Below are 16432 nucleotides of genomic sequence, written 5' to 3'. Positions count from 1 at the left end.
AAAAAAAGTTTTTTTCTTTTACATATTATAATTTCCTCCTTTCCTGGAAGCTGCAAATCTTCATATGAACTTTCCAGTTGACACCTGATGTGACACCTCCCAAGCAAGAGTACCAGCAGCTCGCAGGATGTGATTGGTCCATTAGTCAGTCTTCTTCTTCTGTTTGATTAAGGTTTACAGCAGCTGACATACTACACAACGTCGCCCTCATCAGTCAAGAAAATGAACTGCATAGCGGATAAAGCGCATACCCTTATTGGCCCCCGGACCGGACTTTGGACAAACCTTATTTAAATAATATATAGATGTGCAACATATTTGATTTTAACCTAGACGTACAAGAAATATAGCTTTTGTTGCTTATAGACTATGTGTGCGCATTTTAATCGTTTCGATAACCCACCAAAAAGCGGAAAGAAAAAAAAAAGAAATCGGTGGTCATCTATGTCATCTATGGGCTCAAAATATTTTATTGTTGTCAATAAAAATAACGAAAGGGTCAAATGTAGATTGGGGGCGCTTGCGTTCGTAGCGCCCAGCGTCGTGCGCCCCTCCTACACCTTCCCAACTCATTTCGGTGGTGGAGGCAGGGGAAGGGAGCTCGGTGGGCTGTGGAGGCTGTAAAGTCAAGGATCGCTACAACCTACGCGCGTCATCATGTACGCTGTTCATGCAGAGGACGTGTCCGTGCGTTTACTTCACGTAAAGTGTCACACAGACAACTTTCGGTTCGTTTTCATCGCCTCGACGGGGGATCGTCGTCACTCGTGAGCGGCAAGAGGCGCATGGATCAGATCGGCTCAACTCCACCGTGAGTTACTACACCATCAATGGTTTTCTTGTTTGTTTGTTCTTGTTTTTTTTTTTTTTTAATGTATTGACAGTGTGATTGAGAAGATTAATTCCATAATTGAAGGCATTCAACAAGTCTGAATCAGAATGGTTCGCACAAACTGAAAAAGAATAAGTTTGGTGCGTTAGATCACAAAGTATTTGTAGGTAAATGTATGAACACACTGCGGTGTTTCGGTGTATTCACATTAATGATAGTGAGAATGCTGCTTCAGTGGACGAGCAAATTCAATTTAATAACTGGGTTAAAAAAAATCCACTTAGATTTGGCAAGAAGCAGGACAGCAATATGCGGCACAGACATTCCTTTCTAAACATTTTTATACATGTTCAAAATATTCTTTATTTCTCTTTCAATAATAAATCTGATTTTTCTTTTTTTTCCTTTTTTTTTTTTACAACAAAAACATCAGCGTTCTCTGTTTCTGTTTCTGACTGATTTTCCCTTGCCAATTCTTTCCATTTTGCCTAAATGTTTTCTCACATGCGTCCCAACCAAACCTTTAAGTATGTGTTCGCTTTATATATAATTTCTGGCTTTGGTTTCAAATTTTTGTGCAAATACTTGTCAATACTATTTCTAAATACCAGATTCTGTCTGGCATTTAATTTGAATATCCTCCATTGTTTTCCTGTGCTACTAAAGGACTGCAGCTTTGCACAGATTGCAGAGCTGAGATTCTGAGAGGTACATAAATCATATTTAGACCACTCATTTCAACTCAACTCTTGTTGTTCAAACCGTACACAAAGTATAATGAAGGAACGTCTCATGCGTTGCAGAAGAACCGTATTGTTCGGGTTCTGACATTCACTGGTTTTTTTTTTATGTTGGGGGTACATATCAGTGAATTGTAATGGCACTGAAGATATACATACACAGCAATCCTGGTAAATGTGCAGTGATGAGGTTAGATTCCGTATTTGAAATACACTTGTGCATTAGCAGTGTGAATGGTAGCGGACTGAGCACACAGCCTTGAGGGGTGCTTGCTCTGAGGCTGATTGTCCTTGTTATTGTGCTGCCCACGCATACTGAAAGACAGAGAAAGTGCAGAATTGAGTTTCAAACCTTCTTCTAGGAACCCATAGCAGATTATGAATCATTAAAGTTGTGTTTTATCATTTAGTGTCAGTTTGTAGGACTTCTTCTTGTCCACAGATTATACCCGAGTTGACCTTTGCTCTGGCTGCTGCACACAGCCCTGTAGTTTCCCTTGTTGGTTGGGCAAGGACGTTTTAGACTGCCATTTGCAGGAAAAAGCCTTGGGGTTGGTGATAGGTCAAATCCATTGTCCTTTTGTCAGTTCTAAAGATTAGATAATGCTAAGACTATGAGAGGGAGAGGAGATGCTTTATTCATATTAGATTGTTTGGATTTGACTCTGGGGATCAACCACAAATGGAAGAAAGTGATTCTGTAAGAGAGCACATTAGGAATGTGGGAGGACTGTATAATACTTAAGGTTCTGGCAACACCTCAGTGTTTCTATTTCTAGAGTTGGTTGTTTTCCAACATCAAATGACTGCATTTTCCAGTAATGGAAGATTGTCTCTCCAGTGTTTTAACAAGCACTGTTAAAGAACAAAAGATTCAACATCCAACTTATCTGTATTAGTCACTCCCTCGTTGAATAATTTGCCAATGATTGATTCTTCAAATTGATTTTGTAATCCATGTGATGATGTGGTTTTTGTCCTTCACAGCAGTTTAAAAATGTAATTTGACAACTTCTGTCCTTCAAGGTTTTTAGCTGTTGGCTTCAGTTTATGCACTTAATGGACATAGCCACATGCAATCAATGCATATGTTGGTAATTATATATTGTTATGGTACATGGAGGTATACTTTTTTTTTAAAATTAGAATTTTACATGCATTTTAAAATTAGTGCAACAAGCTAAACATGGTCATTCTCAGTTTCAACTCCACAGATTTGCACAAAATTGGTAAATATGAAAACCACAACTCCGAATCCAAAATCAAGCTCTGATGATAGAATCACATTTTGAAGACTGAAGTGTTCCTGCACCCTCTGACATCCACTAAAAGTTATAAAAAGATGATCTATTGCAGGGGTGTCAAACTCATTTTCACCGAGGGCCACATCAGCATCATGGCTGTCCTCAAGCGGCCAGATGTAACTTGTAAATGTAACTAATGTAACTAAATGTAATGTAAAATAAATCTAACTAATGTTAAATAACTCTGAATATATTACTTATTCCAGTTAAAAACATTAAAGTGGCACAGAAAAAAATATAAGTATAATATATATGTTATAAAATAAATCCTTTTGTCAGGTTTTGAAGCCCACATAATCCAACAATCAACAATCAAACTATCCAAGAGAATAAAGAAAAATAACGTCAAACACAAAGTAGGACATTAAAATTGTTCAAAATGGTTTTGTCAGTTTTAAATGGGCTTGATTACTGAATTGTGGGAAATGTAGTTTTGCTCAAAGCACACTTTTGATCTATTTTTCTTTAGACACTCGGACCCTTTATGCTCTCGCGGGCCACATAAAACAATATGGCGAGCCACATTTGGCCCCCAGGCCTTGAGTTTGACACGTGATCTATAGAATAAAAGGTTGTGCATAAAGATGAGAACAATGAATGTCTAAGAGATAACTTACAGTTTCACTATTACAAAACAAATCAGGGCATTTACCCCCTGTATATGAATTTGATTGAGTAAACAGCTGCATATTGGACATTTTTCAATTTATTAATAGTTAATTCTACAAATATATTCTATGAAAATGATCTACGTTGCCTCCACTAAGAATAATTAGGAGTACGTTTGTCTAATTCCTTTCAGAAAAAAACAAAAGTGATGAAATATAACCGGAATAATTTTTATTTCACAGCTTTTAGACTGGCTGGTATCACAACATGATATCAGAGGCTGGGCTTCCACCCATCTACTGGACATCTGTGATGTCCAGTAGATGGTGGTTTTGTTTTATATTGAACAAAACAATATGAACAAAACAAATCTGGTATAAATTGTAATTAAATAACAAATTAAATTGTAATAACAATTAAAAATAAAGACTGAAATATAAATACATGGAATACAGTCTCAGTTGTTTACAACATAGATAAGCAGATGGAAAGTTTCAAAGCACAAGAAATACTCCGTAGAGAGGAGGACGGTACATAAAAGAGGAGTTGGACATATGTTTGCTGTAACATATTAAGAACAACACCTGTAAGTGGTATTGGAAATGATAAAGAGGGTTGTTGGAGACAGAAGGAAATACACAAATGTGTCACTCAAGGAGGAAATAGCAGTCTAACAGGAATATGCCAGAGATAGATAGATAGATACTTTATTAATCCCGGAGGAAATTGCATTAAAAAAAATCTAAATTTACGCTAGAAAAATACACGCAGAAACATAGAAAAAAACGCAAAATTATGCAAACAAACTCGCTCTGAGCAGAGGAAACTGCAGCCTGCTCGCGCATGCGCAGAAGATGATTACAGATGTAAGCATGCAGATTCTCAGAGGAAGAAGTGTCTAGCAAAGAGGAAATAAAAAGAAATATGTACTTCGGAAAGTACGCAGAGCAATACATGGGAGGGGTTATGGATGGAAATGTAGGGTTTCTGTAGAAAACAAACAAACAAATTCTGTAGGAAAAGAAGTTGGATGCATACTGTTAAGCTCTGAGGACTGCATATGACAATAATAAGATCTGTGATGGATTATGATCGTTGGACCTTTGTCAAATACCAGCAAAATGAATTGGAATAAGCCAAAAAAAACCATCAAATAAGTTAGAGATATATACAGTGGAGAGACTGACAATGTTGGTTGCCTTGTGATGGGTATAAAAACACTAAACAATACTTGTTCTTCATATTCTTGTAATGTTTGCCCGCAATATAAAGTGGGACAGAAATATCAGATATTCTCTGTGTATTATTAGTATCATGCTGATTTTAAACCACTGCTAAAGCAGTCAACCTGTTATTTTTATTGAGATATATGCATGTAGATATATACACTCACATACATACGTAATATACAGTAATATAAGGAGCCCAACTGCAGTCCAGATGTTCAGGTGGTCAGCAGGGACCTGGCAGCTCTTTAAAAGGAGGCTTATGTGCTTTACTTGTAACAAAACGGTTTTGTTTAGTCTATTACTGAATTATTATTATTGTATTATTGCTTCAGCATTCCTGCTTGTTAAACAGATTAAGAAGTCAGATTCCTGTGAAGGCAAACATCTTTCTCCAGTAACAGAAAATTTACCTGCTCTGTATTTCTCACAGTGGGAACTGGAAAATAATGGAGTACTAGTTCAGCATTAAAAGACACATGAATCCCACTTCCTGAGAAATTTGTCTTTTTATAGCAGCTGATAGATTTACACCCAAAACGTCATCCTTTATATGTGAATAAGGTCAGAAAAAACAATCTCGATAAAAGTGTAATAATTCCTTTTTTGTCTTTCAAAATATGTTGACTTCCAGTTGCTTTTTCTGCCTTTGCTTGGACTCCCCGACAAAAGTGAGACTTTTTGATTTCCTTTTGTGGCAATGGTGCCTCCCAATTTTCAGGCATTGGGATTCCGCCAAGTTCCAGTCACAGTACGGACTGTAAAAGGTCAGAATGTGTTTACACTGTTATAAACATGAGGACATGATTGAAATATGTTTATGGAGGGCCAAGAATATGTAAGATACTAAGTGCTGGCTTTTGGAACTGATTATGCATTCTCTTAAACGGGTTTAGCAACAATGTGCATGATCTTTTCTTCATTATGTTGATACTTGAAATTTTGTCTACAAAAGCTCTTTGGCTTTTATGATCTGTTGTGTTGTTGATAAGTTGGTATGCACTGCATACTGAAGCCTTTATAGGGTTCAGTAAAAAATGATGGATGGACACTGCATGAAACATCAGAATAAGGAATTCTACTTTCTATACATTGAGGAATGCTGTTGAATGACAATATACATTTTTTAGATAGGTGTGTTTGTTGGCAATGCGTGTGATCATCGTTATAAAACTTCCTAATAAAGGTGAATGTCCTACACACCCACAGTGGCAATCATACAACAAAGCCAGGTAAATATTTATTATGAGCGAAGACACACGAGACACAACACAAGAGATAAGGGTTGCCATAACAGCTGGTACCATTCTAATCTTCTGTATTGCCAACATGGCTGCAAGAAAGAACCACAATGACGTACCATGCTTATAGATGTCCAGCTTTGAGTCTGTAACATCTAATCATGTAAAGACGCTAATTTGACACATTCACATTTGAAATGCTGCATTAACAATGAGACATCCCTTTCCAGCTTTGTCCCTGGATCAGTCTTTCTATATTGTGCTTTTGGGATGACAATTGTATCTTATGCTTTGATGAATGCAGGGTTTTCTTTCAAGTCAGCACGATTTTGATGATGGAGTTTTTCTCTCAGTCAATCCCACACGCTGTTTGCTTCCTGCCATGGATCGATTTTAGACCAAAGAGATCTAAAGCTGTCTTCCCTGTTGTTTTTCAAACTTACTGCTGCTTCTTTTCTCCACTCTATGATTTACCCTTGACTTTCAGTGACACCTTTATGTTCTTCCCTTAAGTTCTCCCCTGAACTAGACAGCATCCTTTCAGAATAATAGATTGATAGTTACAGAGAACGGACAACAGACAATTATCTGAAATAAATTTATGCTTATGTAAATAATGCATAACGTTGGACTAGATAGCCAACTTCCATTGATAGTGTACCTTCAAAAAGAGCTGCCTGCATAGGACTTTGTACATCAATGAATTAGTAAAAACCATGGAAGTATTGTTCTAGTCTGAGTTCACATTTTAACAAGACCATCTCTGTCTACTGTTATCATCACTGAGGTCTGATTTGAACAGTGGTGCAACAACCTCAGGGAACCACTAACAGATCCCGTGGTGTCTAGGCTTTCCAAACTTTTATTCACACTTCATCAAGGATTTCAGTAGAGTAGCTAAACCTCCCTGGCCCAGAGCAGAAGCTGCACCATTGCATCTTCATGTCATACAAGTTATTCCTGTATATCACAAATACAACATAGGAGGCAGGGAACTCCTGATGATGAAGCTGCCACTGGAGGAGTGGCGTCACTGGCTTGGAAAAACCATTGTTGGTCTGGACACATCACAAGAACTTATCATATATCCAGGCTGCCCAATGAATAAATCAGTGTCAAACTTATTTATCATTAGATTTTAACCATTTTAATTTCACTCTGAATAATTTTCCTGTGTCTAGAGTTTTCAAAAGTGATTGCTATCTTGAGAACACTGATGACGACAACCCAGTCTAACTGCATGGCATCCTCCAGGCCTCCGGTGTGACGGATTTCTTATTGGCTTTTTAAAAGCTCTTTGTACACAGACTTAGTGAGTTGGCACCAGTGCAAACTTGGATGTAGACTCAATTGAGGGAATGTCTGTAAGAATAAAAGAACAGCATTGAAAGTACTGTTTAGAACAAACTCACACACACATGCGCGCGCACGTGCACACACACACACACACACACACACACACACACGCACACACTGGAATGATTTCTTGAAAATTCCTGTTTCTTCAAGGAAGTGTTCAGCTGTTGAGTAGCATCTAGCAACAAAAGCGAAGTGAACACATAAATAGTCTAGGAGTCTTTTAGTTGGATCTGATCTTACAACATTCCAATGATCTATCAGAGACCCTGCACAAGATTATCTTCCTAGCACTGTACCCAAATTTTGTTGCGGTTAAAAATATCCTCTGAGTTGTAACATAGAGAGGATGGACATTTTAGTTTTTCCACATCTCCCCCACTCCCTCATCACGGCCAGTAACATCTGAAATCCTCCTCAGGCTTGTCACAGCACTATATTACTGAAGACTTAAGTAATTGGTAAAGTACAGATTGACCCTTCAGGTATGATTCCAACCTGCCAATCACTTTACAGATGGCTGCACTATCTGGGCAGAACAAATTATCATCTGGATCAAAGTTCATCATTTGCTAATAATGAGCAGAGTATTACTGCTTGAATTACTTTCATGAAAGAAATTCACTTCATCTAAGGTGAGTAATATGGAAGGACTTTTCCATAAACCTTCGGTGATGTCCCAACATGTCTTTCTGGGAATATATCAACATAACCACTTTTGTGTTGAAACAGTCCAGTGGGATTGTGAAATCTGTAAATGCAATGACAAGAAATGAAATGAATCACAGAAAGAGGAAGAGTTCTGAGCAATTAAATTTTTTAAAATTTGTTACCCCACAAGCCCAGCTGTATCAATACCTGACCCAGGACTCTCTGTGAAAACCTTAAATCTTAAAATAGTATTTCCATGTTAAAAAAACAGAGCTCTTAGCAGATTTTTAGGTCGCATTGAATAATCATGTGTTTTTAGTTTAGAATTTCAGGGTAACTATTATTCTGACCTTGAATGTCTCTTCATAGCACTTGTTCTTTCATGTACAATGTTGCTCCATCATAAAGAAAGGGCTCTTGATCCAGCAGACCACACACACTGTACAGCAGACTCAAAAAGTTTTATTGTTGACTTGTGCTATTGAAGGAAGTATAGTTTGAAATTCACATGCTGGTGTCCTGGAGCAGCTTTCTGAAATACCCTAATACTAAAAATATTCATGCCAGTGTCCTTGGGGATGAGTGAAAGACCTCAAAGGAAACTAATTTTGCTGCTCTTTTGGCAAAAAGAAAATGAAAGTATGGAGAAAAAAACCCCTCAATGTTCTGTTTTAACATCTGTTTCTGGTTTGCAGGAAGTCTTGCTGAAGATACGAAGAAAAAAAAGATGAATGATGACCTGCAGATTAAAAATTAGGATACACAACCTCTTGTAGGTGAAGTTTTGATAGAATAATCTTCAGTCTTGTTTTTTCTACATACTCTGCTTCTGTGTTAGTATGTCACCATTAGACTGCAAATATGGGAAACACCTGGACTACAGCCTCCGCAGTTTGACCACAGCTATGGACTATGGCAAAACACCGGTCAAGACATTTTTGTATTTTAGGAATACACATCTGGATGACAAAGTGGCTCCCATGTGGTGGCTAACTTACTCTTGGAGTATGTCAAAAGTAAAAGTGCTCAGTTTTCTGATGGGCTTGACAGTAACGTTTGTCATCATTGCTTCCTATATCATAACGTGGAATAATAAAGGACTTTTTTGCACCCTCCTGCCTGTTCAGTTCAGACCTGTGGTTGTCCTGACAAGTACAGCATCAACAGATATTTCCTTTGGAAATAATTCAATAGACATGAAACTACTGGTGAAGATTATTGCATCCAAATTGGATTACACACCCAGAAAGGTGCCTGATGAAAAGGAAATCTTCGAAACGGACTCCCATGTAAGTTTGTAGAAAAATGGTGTAACTTGTTTTTATGGTACATTAGTGATCAAACAAATATGGAATTATAATGGGGAATTATACATCAGTGGGTAGAGACCAACAACTAACACCTTACAATCAGCCTGACAGTAAATGTCTGTTTGATGAAGCTCATAATGACCAATATTTTCTGAGAGTAACAGAGGTGCTGATTTAAAGTAGTGGGTTCTGTTTGTACGGCTGTGAAATAACTGTTATGTCCCAATGTACAACATCATTTCTCTATTTAGTGTATGTTCTCATGTTTTGTTTCCATGTTATCTTATGTAGTTTTGCAGTGTAAAGGACTGAATGCATCAGCAAGTCTGATGCTGCATCAATGAGTCAGAAAAAGTCAGATAAACACCAATTAGTGCTCTGTGTTAGTGTTACGAATATCTGTGTTTACAGTTCAACACAACACAAGATGTGTGCAGAAGAGTGAAGGTGATGATGCAACAGTTTTAAAACTGCTAAATTATGTCATGTGGCTATAAGTTATGGCTGTTTTGATGCGTACAGGTATTAGATCACAAGAATCTGTGTGTACAATGTAAGTGAAATGAAGTGAATGTGAAAGTGAATTCTATTCTCTGTAATATGAAGTGGTATGTAATATAATTCGGAATCAGTCCAGAACAAATGTTTAGTGATAATAATAATACTCTGTAGTATTTATAATTTACTTTATTTTGTCATTTGGTTCCTCTCTGCAGTTGTTCTCTGTATTTCCTCGTCAATTCCTACCAGGCATCAAGAGCCCTTGCTGGTATAAGGAGTACAACGCATCCAGCAGTAAGCCGTACAGGAGGAACCTCTACAGGCTGCATTCCCGGAAATTCAGAGCAGTCTGTGACCATCTGAGGATGAACTTTAGCCAGCGCTTACACTATCAAAATGGCAAGATGTTTCGTCTACGCTGCTTGCCCTTCTTCTACATCATCGGCCAACCAAAGTGTGGAACGACTGATTTGTACCACAGGCTGCTTCTGCATCCAGAGGTCAAGTTTAACACGTTGAAAGAGCCACACTGGTGGACCAGGAAACGCTTCGGTAAGTCATCATTTGGATAATGCTTTGAAATGCTTTGAGGATTTAGGAAAATGTTTGTCGAAGACAGCTGTCTGGTTCAACAGTAGCTGCAGCTGTGAACTGAATTGTTCAGAAGTATTACAGTCATATCTGCAGGCAAGAAACAATCCCATTAGCTCAATTTTACTAATGTGAGAATTTTCTGCTCCTGGTCTTACAGCATTGATCTTATATTAAACTGACTTTTCTCTTCTTCTCAGTGATAGCAGAGGAAGGGCAGTTTTCACTTTCTTCTTTTTTATTGACCCAGTAATTTTTGAGAAAAATAATCAGATTAATAGGTTTTGCAATAATTGGTTACTTTATCCCCAATTAAATTAAGTGTTTTAAAGTAATTAAATAAACAGGATAAAGTGATAGTACTGTGCACTTGCGTCAAATATAAATAATTAAACATATTGCCAAACTTTTTGGGAAAGGATGACTCCAGGCAGTGAAACACCTTCTGGATCATGAACTTGTTTTCTAGGCTTTCTGAATGTAAAAATATGAAATCAGTAAACACCCTTTCATATCAGCCTTGTTGTGTCCTTTTTGGAGGCTATTTCAGTGTAAGCTCAATAAATGAATAAATATTTTTTTTACTATCATTGCCAACGTACTTATAAATTGCCAGTTTTTAAGCTGGAAAAACAATTCTACACTATGTCTGATAAATGTATACCGCAGCTAAAGGCCTTTTCTTGCTTCTGCACAATAAACTTTGCCCTTTATTATCATTGCTGGAGAGCTTTTTCTGTGGAACTGTTACATATAATGGGATTAGGAAAAGAAAAATTGAATAATGCATTGCTCTATTTTTTTATGCATGCCAGTCTATCGCTATTCATAAGAATGCAAAAAGGAGTCAAAGAGATTTTGGATTCTTTTAAACATGACCAAATCTTTTGTTTCGAAGGACTGGATAAAGATTGATTAGTCTAATTTTGGTGCAGGTCCTCTGCTTGTAGAAAGTCAGAAAAGGGTTCCGTTGGAAGATTACCTGGATTTATTTGACTTGGCAGCCCACAACATCCAAGAAGTAATCAGAGGACATTCATCTGGAGACCAGCGTGCACTCCAGTTCATAACAGGTGAGCACATGTTAAAGTGTTTGAATGTGGACTGGGAAGGATTGGTTGCTATTATTGTCTGTTCATCTGATAAAAAGAAACTCATTCTTGTGCTTTTGGAGCTTTCATTTAGCATTTTCTGAAGAAACAGGGAAACAATTTGATCCTCTGTGATTGAAATGACAGCCTCTTTGTAGCCTTTTATTGCCAGGCCTCACTCAGCAGGATTTTCTATGGCTCTGACCTCAGGAGACCCACAGTGGTACTCAAATCATTCTAGCTGTGCTCTGAGCTCAGATCAGCATAGTGTCCTGACAAAGTCATACAGAACCTCCAGTGCCCCTGGATACTGTTACTCTCACCTTTATTCACACTGAATGTGTGAAGATAAATGAAGTTGGCTCCTTCAGTTTCAAGAAAGGGACACCTCTTAAACAAGCACCAAATGACCTGATTCTTTTTTTCTTTGGGTAGTATTGATCTTCAGGGAGTGTGAATCCTTAAAACCCCTGTATGTAACCTTTGCTAAAAGGGGTCATGCATGGCAATGTTGTCCATGCCTTTCTTTACAGGTGAAGCGAGTGCATCCACTATGTGGGACAACAGAGTATTGCACAACCTGCGTAAAGACAAGGATGAGTCAGAACCCCCATTCCTGGCCCAGGACTTCATCCACACAGTCCAGCCAAATGCCAAAATCATCATCATACTAAGAGATCCAGTAGAGAGGTACAATAGAGAAATCCAGCCTCGCATCTGTCGCTATAAACACAGATGTTTCTCTCCTTAGTGGTTTGCTTGGATTGTCTGATATTTTTCCCTTGTCATTTACAATTGCAGAAGTATGTAAAACCAATTAACAACACAATTTACTACTCTTTTATTATTATTATCCAGTAAAAATCCTTTTGTAATTCCAGCTGAAACCTTTCTGTTTCTCTGTTCACAGGCTTTATTCTGATTACTTGTACTTTCAAAGGGGCAACAAGTCAACAGAGGACTTCCATCAGAGGGTTGTGGAGTCTGTACAGTGGTTTCAGTCCTGCTTGTTGGAGAACTCACTTCGTACATGTGTCTATAACGCCAGTCTTGTTGAACCTATGCCGGTTAGTTCAAGCAACACTTTCATTTGAAAAACTACTTAGCAGAAACTTCTATAACTTTATATAAGTTAAAAGTATGTAAAACATCTAAACATATTTGTTATTGAGAATTTCTATTTGTCTTAAATGTGGTTACAAATATATAATACTACTCTGACATATGTTTCATTCTGAGCAGAGAAAATATGAGAAATTATCTGCTCTGTCACTTAGTATAATATACATCCTATCAGCCAGCGCTCCCTTGGGGGTGAGGTTAAGGTTTTGTAACATCACCAGTTATCACAACATGTAGGGCCCAGTACTGTGATTCTGAGAGATTCATAAAATCATATCTGCTCAATCTGAAAGCCTTTAATCATGAAAAAACTCACAATTATCCCATTTATTTCTTTATGGAGTATGACCAAGATTTGGGCTCTGTAAATGAAATTGCATTTGTGATAGTGAATACTGACAAATTTGTTATTCCTGTTGTGGTACAGTGGTGCCCTCTTGAGGCATCATAGCGCTAGTGCATCTGGATTACATGTTACTTTTTCCATTTAATGAGAGGAAATTAAACAATGGCTTAAGTGATTTATGATTAAAAAATTACTACACTAATGCAGTTGATGATAGTTTGTGTATTTGCTCTTATCATATTTCTTTAATCATGTGCATAATCACGGCTTTTTGAACAAATCATGTGCCAACAGTTTGGTTTCTGTATGTAACACCTACACACGACACTGAAAAATATTTTCACTCACTAATTCACTGATAATTTGATCTTGAAGCTGTTACGTAAGTTACTTGTTGCTTTTAAATCCTATTAATTGTGGTACTAAGGCTTCTTGTATTCTGCATTATCCTTACAGGTATGTAAGTAATTACATCAGCAGGATAGTCAAAAATCAAAATTATAGTAAATGATCAGAGTCAGGAGGCTTTAAAATATCAGATTTTGACTCTAAGGAAAAACATTTATATATTCAATCATTTATGTTTTGCCTTCAATGGATTTATTGGCAAAATTCATTTTAGTTTTTGTCACTGTTCATCTATGTGTTATTTCTATCAACTACACCTGTGCTGTTAACTTTAATGAGGCATTCTCTCATAAAAAGAAAGTTCCCCTTTTGACCTTTGAAAAAGCAGCTAAAAAAGGAGTTTCACCAAAAGCGACTTACGTCACTGACCAAGTTTGACCTTTCTCCACAGTTGAGGTTTGTTTTGGGAATGTATGTGGCCTACCTACTGGACTGGCTGACAGTTTTCCACAAGGAGCAGATTCTAGTTATTCGACTAGAGGACTACGCAGCCAACCTTAATGGGACATTGAAGAAAGTTTTTGATTTTCTGGATTTGGGTATGTGACCAAAAAGCTACTATAAGGTGCTTGTTGCATAATGAAAACCTATATATCAGGCAAAAGCGACCATATCCTCATGGCTGTGAATGTATCTCCAACTCCTAACTTCCTTGCAGATCCTCTCTCAGAGCAACAAATGGCAACACTGATCAATATGCCCACGTCTAACAGCAGGCGGAAGGAGGACGTCACCCTGGGTCCAATGCTTCCAGCCACCAGAAACCTCCTCAGGGAATTTCACCAGCCCTTTAACCATAAACTGGCTAGTGTGTTGGACAACAAGGCCTTCCTCTGGAGTAACGCATGAATGCACATGAAAAACATAAACTTATAGTGTGAACACTCATGCAAAAGTGACATTGTTTTACATGGAATTATATGATGCTCTGAATATACGTATGGGTTTTGGTTGTTGATATTTATTATGGTTTTGGATGAATGTGAGTAAAAGCTCATTAAATTTAGATCATAGTGAAAAAGTCTGAGACTTGAGAATTTATTTTTTCATATTATTTTGATATTTTTACAGTGTTGAAAATGAGTTTTAATGTTGTTGAATAAAAATCCAGAAAATGCACTACAATTATCAGCATAAATTACTTAAATCCATATTATGTACAACAATGCACCCACATTAGCGGCCCATAGGCCATGTTGAATAACATAATGAATGGATCTGAACTTGGCTCTTATATTTTGAATTTTTTTCCATTTCCCATAATCCATTATTGTTATCTTGAATACTAAAATAAAATAACCAGTGACGTGCGGTCGGGGGAGGCAGGTGAGGCACGACGTCACCTGCCATGATGAGAGAAAAAAAAAAGAAAAATGGAAGAAATAAATTAAATGGTTATATTTCTAATTTAGCTTCTTCCTCGGCAGTAGAAGAAGTGACAGTAAACTAGAGCCATTCATTTGTTTTCCACTTGCCTTGCCTTACTATATAATTTTTTTCGCTGCTTTGGTCCAGAAGGAGCGGCGCATGGACTTCATTTATAAGTAAACGTAACCTATAACAAACATGTAGGTAACAACATAACGTACTTTTTAATCAAATGAGCTCATTTGTGTCTTACAGTTTGTACGTGTAAATAATTCTAATAATTGTGCTCTGAGACTTTAAAAATAACCCACTCACTGTTGATAATTAAATGGTGAATAAGCTACACTGTAGGTCCATATGTTTGTAAAATCTAATTATGATGAGATCAGTGCCTCACCAACCATGAACCTCACCGCACGTCACTGAAAATAACAATGAAAAGTCTAAGAAAATGTTACACAATCCATATTTGAAGGGAAGGTATGTGTCCTGACACAAAAGGACATACTTATTGGGAAAAACACAATTTGATATGGATAGATAATGAATAATAAATGCTATGCTACTCTGAATCTGTATTTACATAAAGTGAAGCTCTAAACAAGAAATTATTTCCCTGCACAGTAAACTTATTTCATTGATTAAATTGTTATTGGTGTTCCTGTTTGAACAACAAATAAACTGGACACATGTACTTTTAGTCACTGTGTAAACAAACAGCTGATATGTTAAAGGATCATAAAGTCATTGAGTCAGCAGGAGATCACTCAGTAAAAAGTCAACTTATTTACGTACTTAAATTGCACAATCAATCAACTATGTCGTAAGACCTTTATGAAGCAAAAGTTTACTATTTGCACTTTTGCAAAAGTGAGGATTTGTTACTTCTCTCTGTCTCATGGAAATATGTTTGAACATCTCTGTGTTTCACAGTTGTACATGTAAACACAGTGTGAAGAGGGGTTATTGCTGTGGGACTGGGGAATGGATTAAACATCATGTTACTCTATAATACTGTTACACTAGCATTTTAGACACCTCAAAAAATTCATTCAAATATGATGTCATTCATGATCATGATCATGGTCTTCAACTTATCACAACAGGGCACTAAACACTACAGCTCAACATATACTGCAATAAAAAAACAAAAACAGGCCATCATAATGTAGTTTTGAAAAGTGTTACTACCATTATGTTCAAAAAGAGCATTTAGATTAAAAAAAAGCATCATGAAAATGATCATTTTAAACATTTGATACTGTCTTTGTGCTCAATTCCATTAAATGTACAGTGTCCTTGTTCTTTAAATTATTGAATATGTCAATGCATATTTTGCACAGCGTCCCAAATTTCTGGAAATACAATGATATAGTTTTTATTTTAATTTTATTTTATATACTGTTATAATCCCCGAAGGGAAATTAAGAATGCACACTAGTATGTTAGTAGATCAACCACACGCATGCATATTAGTTTGTACATGCACCTGTAATACTCACAACCACGCACAAGGGGGCCATAAAGCATGCAGTGGGAGGAAGAGTGGCAGGCAGCCGCTTTATGGTGCACCAAAATGAGCAGCTTGTGAGGGGGACGGCGCCTTGCTCAAGGGCGCTACGGCAGTGCTCTGGAGTGTGAGCTGACACCTGCCACTGTAAGCTCACACTCCGAGTGTTTTTGGGCAGGAGCGGGAATCGAACCGCCAATCTTGGAACCTCCAGCTCTACCACTGA

General features: G+C 37.3%; 1 protein-coding gene across 3 annotated transcripts; it reads left to right on the top strand.

Moving 5' to 3' along the window:
• Positions 1 to 592: 592 nt before the first annotated feature.
• On the top strand, positions 593 to 14379 carry LOC137603695 (carbohydrate sulfotransferase 15-like). 3 transcript variants are annotated; one of them, XM_068327391.1, is made up of 9 exons: positions 597 to 811; positions 8655 to 8731; positions 9087 to 9248; positions 9986 to 10322; positions 11297 to 11434; positions 11986 to 12142; positions 12363 to 12519; positions 13720 to 13867; positions 13987 to 14375. In XM_068327391.1, the coding sequence occupies exons 3-9, from the start codon at positions 9156 to 9158 to the stop codon at positions 14175 to 14177; spliced, it is 1221 nt and encodes a 406-aa protein (XP_068183492.1). In that variant the 5' UTR covers positions 597 to 811; positions 8655 to 8731; positions 9087 to 9155; the 3' UTR covers positions 14178 to 14375. The 3 variants fall into 3 exon arrangements, with proteins under 3 accessions (XP_068183490.1, XP_068183492.1, XP_068183493.1); XM_068327392.1 differs by having other exon boundaries at positions 8655 to 8735; XM_068327389.1 differs by having other exon boundaries at positions 593 to 811; positions 8655 to 9248; positions 13987 to 14379.
• The last annotated feature ends 2053 nt before the right edge of the window (positions 14380 to 16432 follow it).

The sequence above is a fragment of the Antennarius striatus genome, chromosome 11 (genome assembly GCF_040054535.1).
Source record: "Antennarius striatus isolate MH-2024 chromosome 11, ASM4005453v1, whole genome shotgun sequence".
Lineage (NCBI taxonomy): Eukaryota > Metazoa > Chordata > Actinopteri > Lophiiformes > Antennariidae > Antennarius > Antennarius striatus.
This window is presented reverse-complemented; position numbering and strand designations above follow the sequence as displayed.

Coding starts and splice junctions, on each gene's coding strand:
- LOC137603695 (XM_068327389.1), top strand. CDS start 8,799: ATGTCACCATTAGACTGCAAATATGGGAAACACCTGGACTACAGCCTC. Junction 11,435..11,985: donor TGCACTCCAGTTCATAACAG/GTGAGCACATGT, acceptor CTTTCTTTACAG/GTGAAGCGAGTGCATCCACT. Junction 13,868..13,986: donor TTTTGATTTTCTGGATTTGG/GTATGTGACCAA, acceptor ACTTCCTTGCAG/ATCCTCTCTCAGAGCAACAA.